Below are 8,751 nucleotides of genomic sequence, written 5' to 3' on the forward strand. Positions count from 1 at the left end.
AGAATCATTTGAAGAGCTTTTAAGAGTTGAAATAATCCTTTGGCTCTGAGAAACAGGACTTTTATAGGTATTTACAAACATTATAACCAAGAAATTAAAAATAATGATGAGCAACATAGCCTTTTGACTGAAATATTTATTAAAGCATATCAATCTGAACTTTCAAGGGGATTAATATCTAAATTATACAAACGTATTAACAATCTGGTCAGCCACTCACTGATTACTTTAAGGGTTGATGGGAGAGAGAGGGTAACTTTGTTCAGCCTGATGATGATGAATGGGAAAATATATGTACATCTCCACAAGGTCCGATGTTTAGAGGGAATTCTGTTGGGAAAGTCTTGCGGTTCTGCCCGGTGGTCAAGTGGTTTTAAGGCACACCACTATGGCCAACTGGCACAGTGTTGTGACTCCTGACAATTTACTACATCTCTCTCATCCCCCTCTATTAAAGCCTACGAGCAACAAAATCTTAAAAGAAAAAAAAAGGAAAAGTATGTCACGCTTCTTTATAACACTATGTCAAAGTGCCCATTACTCACAGGGAAATGCAGACTGACAAACCACTATCACAAGTACTGGATTGAGATCAACAAAAACTTGTAGACAATTTATGACATCACCATCCCAATGGATTTCAGAACAAAGTGTTTTGGCCTTAGCACTCCTGTCATGGACACAACAAGCAGGAGCATCCTCCTGGCGGCGGGGAAAAAGGCCCTCACAAAAAATGTATGACGTAAAATGCTGTGACAATCAAGGACTGGACTAACATTATAATGGCCTAATGTGTAAAATGGGAAAAAAAAATACATTCTGACTTAATTTGAAAATTGATACATTTGCCAGACTTGGGACTAAATGGGACAATTTCTTTGGGTTTTGTGTACCATGATTCTCCATGATTTTGTTTTATTATTTGCTGGATGTCTTGTTTTTCTTTCATTGTGTTTTGTTTATGTGTTGAAAAACAAACAAACAAAAAAACTTAAACTTAAAAAAAGAAAACCCTGCTGACATGGCATCAAGAGGAACAACAGTAAATTCATCCAACTGGCTTTAAGTCCTCAATTCTTGTGGTAAAAGGAGATACTTTTTCCTTCAAAAGAGACCATTGAACTCCCAATAGAAGACACAGAAGTGAGAAAAGTGCAGTCACTACAGACCACCACAACACTGCTTTAAAGTGAGCAGATAACCACTTCCAAGTGCTGCTCATACCTTTCTGGAATTCCTGGGTTTTCAGTGTTTTCTGCAGTTTAAGCTTCGTTTCAAGAGCATGCTGCTCCACTTTTACTGATTGGAACATAAAAACAACTTTGTTTCTGTATAATAGCATGATTGCTTTTAAGTTAAGTTTGTTTTTTCCCCTTTAGCTCTGCCTGCATCTTATCCTGTGCAGTGAACCCCTCTCCATTGAACAAGGCATGTACAGTACACATCTGTTAAATGCATTACTTTGTAGCAGCTCACCACTTCCTGCCTAAATCCAGGTCAGAGAGGACGATACAGCGCCCTACTGTTTTTCAGTCCTGTGTCCAGTTCACTGTGGATCTGTCATAACAATATAGTGTATAATACTGTATAAAGTCAAGATCAAATTGTAAATTAGCACAAACTTATTTTACAGTTAAAAACAGTATCTGTGAGAATACAGCCTTCAAAGAAATGTTTTATACTGTTTGACTCTGTTTGAGTCTGGAAATCTAATCTGACCTGGTTTTTCAGAACAACAGAAAGAAAGCCACGTCCTAGCCTCAACCAGCACAATGTGGTGCTGTGTCCTTGGGCAAGACACTTCCTACCACCTTCACTGTCTTTATAAGAGCTATGCTCTATATTTACTGGGCCCAAGCACTACCATTGGGCCCAAGCACTACCATTAGTGTTACAAAAGAATAAGCTGGTGCTTAAATAACGCATAGACTAGACTACAGAGAGGACGGATTGCTGCTTACTTTGAATCAATATTTCCTTGTGTTTTATCCAACCCATTCATCATTAATACACAAAAGAAAAACACATATTTATTCATGACATTTGTTATAGAGGCCAAAATATAAAAAGTAATACTCTGTTCCCACTCTCAGCCCTGTCCCCTTCTGCTCGGGAGCAGACAGTTCTCCCCGCCCTCTCTGCTCTTGGCTCTGACCTGGGTGGACTCTTTGAGCTCCAGTAGCAGCTCTGTCTCTGTACCTCCTCTACCCTGCGGTGCAAAGACACTCTATAATAATGTATCAGAGTGGTTGTCCAGCGGCGGTCCTCCTGCTGGTGGCTGGTGCTGTGCTGGCCCTCAGCGGGCATTGTGTGGCCCGCTCCGACGCTCCTCGAGGAGTTGCGCTCGGCTTCGTGTTTGACCCGAAAGCGCAGTGCGAGACCCGGTGCGCCCATGGCGGCATCTGCATCCGCAACAACACGTGCCTCTGCTCCCGGGGATACGAGGGCGAAAGTTGCCAGTTAGGTGAGCATCAGCATGGTTCTGTAGCATACACAGGCTTAATTAGGCGGGAGTGTCTACAGAGCCGCGGCGCGCGGCCGAAACTGCTGTTATTTTGTGCCGGCTCCTGAAACTGCTGGGCTATTTGACCCCGCCGGGTTAGACCGCACCGGGTTAGGATTAGGGTTAGCCATGAGGCTATATGGCCGTGCCGCGGCTCCTCAAACTGCTGGGCTATTTGCAGCCACGTCCTAATTAGGCAAGAGTTATGGCGCAGGAGTTAAAATCCACTATCCTCCTATTTATTTAAATTCCATTTAATTTTGTAACGCCAAAAATCACAACAGCAGTTGGCTCGAGGGTCTTTAGAGAAAAACAGATTAAACAATGTTCATAGGGACTTGGCAATGTTCCAGCATCCCTTGTCCTTAGGCCCTCCTTCTCGGCCAGGAAAAAACACCGAACTATTTCCACACTTGTATGCAAAAACTTACTTGAGATCAAGCCTGATTTATTCTGTAGGCATTCTCCTATTATCATAATTTCTTTCACTGTTCTAAACGAGGCAAGAACTAGGCTGCAAACCCACATCTAAACCAGGACTGTGGGATCAGTTTCTTTGCTTTTTCAATGCTTGTAATGACAGCAACAGTGCTGATTTAGCTATTTGTATAGTTTAGTCTTGATTCATCATTCCCAGTTTAAAACCTTGTTGTCTGCCCAGCCACCTGTTATCCTAAATGTAAGAATGGAGGAGTGTGTCTGAGGCCTGGAAAATGCAGATGCCAGCCGGGCTACGGAGGACGATACTGCCAGAAAGGTATTATAACAGTCCTCAGTATTGTCAGTATTCAGACTTTTTGACTCCCAGCTGTTGTGGTGAAGTGACCTGTGATGGAGGATGTTGGAATGGAGGAGAGTGCTCGGCAGTGAATGGAGTGCCTCGCTGTATCTGCCCCTCCAGTTGGACCGGATCAAGGTGTCAGGAAGGTGAGTCAGTGCTATCCAGAAGATACTTTATTTAATTGATAAACACCACTTTGTTGTGGGTTCTCATTGAAGTTGTGCTGCCCTCATCACTTCTCCCTGGTGCTTGTGTATTCTCTGCAGCACTGTGTCCCCAGGGCTGTAGGAACAAAGGGGTCTGTGTGGCCCCTGGAATCTGCAGCTGTCTGGACGGATGGCTGGGAGGGGCCTGCCACACTGGTGAGACATCACACGTAAATGGACACTAAATGCCGCAAATAGGAGTTACTGTATGAGCTATAGCTTGCAAAAGTTAAAAAGTAGTCATCTGGACATTGTTATTGTAACCTTCTTTAAAGGATTTTTAGACAGCTGAGCATGAAATGGGGATGAGAGAGAAGGGAGGACATGTAGTAAATTGTTGGAGCTGGGATTCAAACTCACAACACTCCAGCCGGCTGCGCATGGAGCCTGGAATGTGTGCCGCTACCTTAACCACTGGACCACCGGGTCCTTTTCAACTGAAATTTTACTTCTGAAACTTTGAAACATTTTCTACCATGGACCACTCCTGCACGAATGAGAGATTACGCAGAGTGTAATAATTAGGTGACTTGCATACACAATATTTATCGTATGTAGTTTTACCTCTTTTTACTTTTTTTTTAAAAGCTTTTTTTTAATTGCTTTTCTTTTCACATGCACTGTCACATTTTTTCTGGTGGTTATTGTTTTGCCTGGATTGTTCCACAGTGAAACATTTACCTTATCGTGCATAAATTTAACCCTTTCTTTTGTCCTCCTCCTGTTGCTGTAGCCGTGTGTGCGGTGCCCTGCCAGAACGGAGGGAAATGCATTTCTCCGGGAAAGTGCCGCTGCCGCCCGCCATACTCTGGAGCTCGCTGTGAAGAGAAGAATAAGACCTACTAATATTACCTGCCCCTGGGGTTAGAGGTCATGCAGGCTACATTTAGCAGGGAGTTGCTAACTGTTATAAGAGACCTGTGTCAATGGAATAGTTTGTTGTTTTTTTTGTCAAGAAAAAAGGTAGACCTTTTTTATGTTGTACTTGATTTGAATTCAGAATATGAATCTTGATTTGACGTTTCAATTTTTAAGAAGTATTTACTTATTGCATCCCCTTAGAATTATAGCATTCTATCTGCATTTTGAGATATTTTTGTTTTAAAGGTGCTGTTCCTGTTTTATTTATTTTTTTAATTAATGTAATCAAGTCCAATCAGTTATGCCCCAGTGCAGATCTCAGTCTAATTATGGAGCTGTCAGCATGCTAGTTGTTAGCATTACCATCACGGCAAAACTCACTCTTGCCTCAAATATGTAAAAAAAGTACTTATTAACTCATAACTGAGAATAATTAGGATGCTCAGAATGCATTTGATAAGTGAGCAATACATGCCAACAGTTTATATTTAACTATTTCTGCTTTTCACATTTTAAAACAGATACAGAGCACCTTTAATTTTAGACTACTTTTGACCACTCATATTGAACAAAGGTACAGGTAAATTAGTTTTTGCACATTTAAACACAAAACCTTCTCCAACCTCTACAAAATTCTGATAAACTGTGCAGAAGGTAATCATAAACGACAACATATGAATAACTCCATTCCGACAAAAACATTAGATAGAACCTTGTAATTCTTAGGGGATGGAATTTGGTCCAAGACTTAGCAAAGTACACACAAAATAAGACAGAAAAGTTTTTTTGCTTTAAAGGGACATATTATGCCAAATTAACCTTTATGAATTTATAGCCATGTTATAACTGTGTTCCCTTATCATAAGCTTATTCAGAGTTGTATTTTGATTGACTGACTGATTCACGCTTGTATGTATTGTCCTGCTTTTGAGGCTCAAGTGTTTAGAAAATGTCTGTTTTCACCCCCAATACCCACCCACTTCCCTTTATTGAATTGCATTACACATAGGAATGTTGTGTAACCATTTTTCGTCAATAATAAATAAATAAAGTGTACATGGACATTTACTGCTTGCTACAGTGAAATGCAAATATGAAGAGGCGGGGCCGTATCAGTTCTTCATTTTGAATAGGAAGTTAATGATGAAGTTCTATTACTAAGCCAGTTAAGATATTTTTTATGGTTTACAATCAACAAAGTGTGGAATAATGACATACTGGGGAAAAAGAGCATAATTAGTCTCCTTTAATTGTTTTACAGTAAAAGTATTTAGTTTATAGCTATATTGGTAAGTAAGTCTCACATCCCTCAAATCTTGGGGTGTGAATGATCCGAGGTTAGAGTAGTAGTAGCAGTAGTAATTGTAGTAGTTGAAAAAACTTGTATGTGACATTTTTAAATCAAATCAGAAGCACATGTTCAACAATATGTTATCAAACTGAATACAAATATGAATTACTTCCTCTTACATCGAGTGACAACCTTAATGCTGTTTTGAATAATCATTACATAGAAAAAATAAATAAAAATAAAACTGCAAGCAGTGATAAAGGGCCCTTGAAATCCTTTTGACCGCAGAAGGGCGCATTTCAGTGGGAGGGCTCACCACCGTCCCTGGCTTTACATGTTTTTAAAAATGTGACAGGTGCAGTGTTCTCGCTGGGCTCAGGTTTAAGGATGGCGCTAGCAAAACGCTTGCGCCGCCCACGGCGCTCGATATGGAAAGCCAATATAATCACACTCCGCCACTTAGGAGTGGCGTATTTTCTGACGCTTTACAAAATAAAGCGGTGCTTTTAACACCGTCTGACGTTACGCCGTGCTTCATAATTTACGCCAGACAGCGCTCCTAAGTGGCAGTGTGTAATCATAATGCCTTTCCATACTTCTGGGTACCGTGCGAGCGCCCTGGTGCCTGCACGGCCGAGCACCGCAGGTGGCACGAGCAAACGGCACCACGGCGCCTGCGGAGCGGCGCTCCTTGCCTGCACCGCCCGCGGAACCCGGACGCACAAGCGAGCGCAGCAGCACCCTATCTTTGCATTGTGATCTTGGCAGGGGCCCGTGGCAGCATGGCGCGCCGCCATGCCAAAACCCCTCAGCGAGAACACTTAGGTGTCACGATGGAGATACGGGTAATTGTTACCATCCCATCAAAACTTTGCAGGGGGAGCTGGTGAACCATTTTTAAAGATAAAATGTACTTATGGTCCAGCTCATCAAAATACACAAACGCCTCAAGGATTTTTGTGTTTTAAAAATGTACGCTTCGTAAACGATAAGTCGGTGTAATCCCTCATTCATCCACGGGGTCTTGCTACGTACATTCAGGGATGGCGCCCCCGCCATCCCTGAATGGCCTGAATACATAAATAAATGTATTACATGATAAATAAAAATGGCCCACCATCCGTTTTGACATGGGGAGAAAATAAACCATCCTTAAAACCCGGCACGGGTGCCGCCGTGGCCAGTGCGGCCAAGGTGGCGAGCGCGAGGAGCACGGCTGGCACAGAAAAGTTGGAAAAGCTTTTTTTGCGGCAAGACGTGGCGCAGCCATGGATCTATTAGGGCGCAAAAACCAATCAAGAGATTACGCTGCCTTCGCACTACCCGAAAGAGGGACCAAAACAAACCCAACCCGCATGGGGTTTCATTATTGTGTATTATACAGTGCCCATTGGTAATACATTTAAATGACTATATGTTTGTGTTTATTTATCATTTCAATTAAGTTTTGGGAAGCCAATATTCAAATTTCTTGATTGTGGATAGGCTTATACACCATGTAATAGTATGTTTAGGCTTATACACCATGAAATAGTATGTTTAGGGTGCGTGTACCTTTGGAAATAATGAAGGTACGTTAAACCATCCTTGGATCCATACGACCCCGTATGAGGCATATTTACCATCCCTTTAAAAAATCCTGGGGATAGCACTGATCCAGGAGACCATTGTAAAAAAATATTTGGTTGTAGTCCGCCTTTCTCTGTCGTCCCTTGGCCATTTTTGTACTGTACTCTGAAGGAACCCGCTTCGCTAAACACACACCGGCATATCAACCACGCATGCGCAGCCAGGGAAACATGCTGCTTTGCTGGGAACGAGGCTGCAGGTGTGCAGTAGGACGCAAAGAATGATTGACATGTGGGAGAACTACTTGGCTGTCCACGCCACAAGGAAATGAGACTCAGATTTGGCGCCAAAAATCCTCTATTATTCCTTTAAAACCAACTTAAGACCAATTAAGACCAGTGCACCAGAAGGACTTAAGCCCTCTGTGCGCTACGCCCAGGTGTAAGGTTTACGCCCAGTGTGAAGCTGGGTATTGCCAAGACTCTCACGATACTATAACTATATATAGTATATATATATATATATATATATATATATATATATATATATATATATATATATCCCAATACATGTATATCCCGATACAATACCCTCATTACAATACGTATCCCGATAATTTTTGGAAAAAAAGGGTCTTAAAGACATCGGTTAATAATTGGAATATATAGCTTTCATTTTTTCACAACGAAGTGTGGACGGTTAGTTTTGACCAATTACAAAAAAAAATCGCGAGTTAATTCGGCCAAACCCGAGAACGCACCATGGCAACCGCCTTGGTAACAGAATGCTTTAACCGCTGTTGCAAAATCAGGGACGTCAAACCGGTAACACAACGAATCTTACAATAACATGGAGATGTGAAGAAACGCACTGCTCTCAAGAGGGAAACAGGCTCTTTATGTGGCCCAAACTGAAGAGTAGAGAACGTCTTTTGACACGATTTGTCCCGGACTAAGAGAATGTTTTTGGAATCCCAGCTCGGTGATGTGTGGCAAGTCTGGTCCAGTGCTATGCTACAGACATTTCACAGTTTCCAAAACCTCGACTTGTAGTATCGACTACTTTTTCGCATATCGACTTGGATAAGCGAAAAAGTAAGTTGCAAGATGTTTTCACATCAAGGCAGTTGTCTGTGCTTTTTGTAGTTGTCGTATGCGGCTGTCTGACTGACGCTGTGTGCATGATGGCGTGTTGTTGTTGTTCATATATTAGAATATTAGAATTACTGGTTGTAATAATTATACCAGGAAGTTGAATGGACCGGTGTGAGAGCGCAGCAGACTCACATCGCTCTTTGGCGCCACCCGTGGTCCGCTTTAGTCCTGCTTTAGACCTGCTTTAGATCAAGTTACCGCTGTCTCATCTGTCCCCTCCTGTTCTCTCTATCCTTAATGACTCTGTGAGCTGAATTACCTGTGTCTTCACATCTGAATCATCTGCTCCTGAGCGCGTACTCATCGAGTGAGTGTTACGTTGTGACATGAGATATTTACACAGAAATATGGTCCAGAGTAATAATGCACATGTTGTCTTTTGACTC

General features: G+C 42.0%; 1 protein-coding gene across 1 annotated transcript; it reads left to right on the plus strand.

Annotated features, from left to right (window-relative positions):
• The first annotated feature begins 2,155 nt into the window (after nucleotides 1–2,155).
• On the plus strand, nucleotides 2,156–4,549 carry seraf (Schwann cell-specific EGF-like repeat autocrine factor). Its single transcript, XM_072460707.1, has 5 exons — nucleotides 2,156–2,464; nucleotides 3,165–3,260; nucleotides 3,326–3,430; nucleotides 3,551–3,646; nucleotides 4,224–4,549. The coding sequence occupies exons 1-5, from the start codon at nucleotides 2,236–2,238 to the stop codon at nucleotides 4,334–4,336; spliced, it is 639 nt and encodes a 212-aa protein (XP_072316808.1). The 5' UTR covers nucleotides 2,156–2,235; the 3' UTR covers nucleotides 4,337–4,549.
• The last annotated feature ends 4,202 nt before the right edge of the window (nucleotides 4,550–8,751 follow it).

Source organism: Eucyclogobius newberryi, unplaced genomic scaffold, assembly GCF_026437365.1.
Source record: "Eucyclogobius newberryi isolate DKJ021-1_F unplaced genomic scaffold, fEucNew1.0.hap1 SCAF_3, whole genome shotgun sequence".
NCBI classification, from domain to species: domain Eukaryota; kingdom Metazoa; phylum Chordata; class Actinopteri; order Gobiiformes; family Gobiidae; genus Eucyclogobius; species Eucyclogobius newberryi.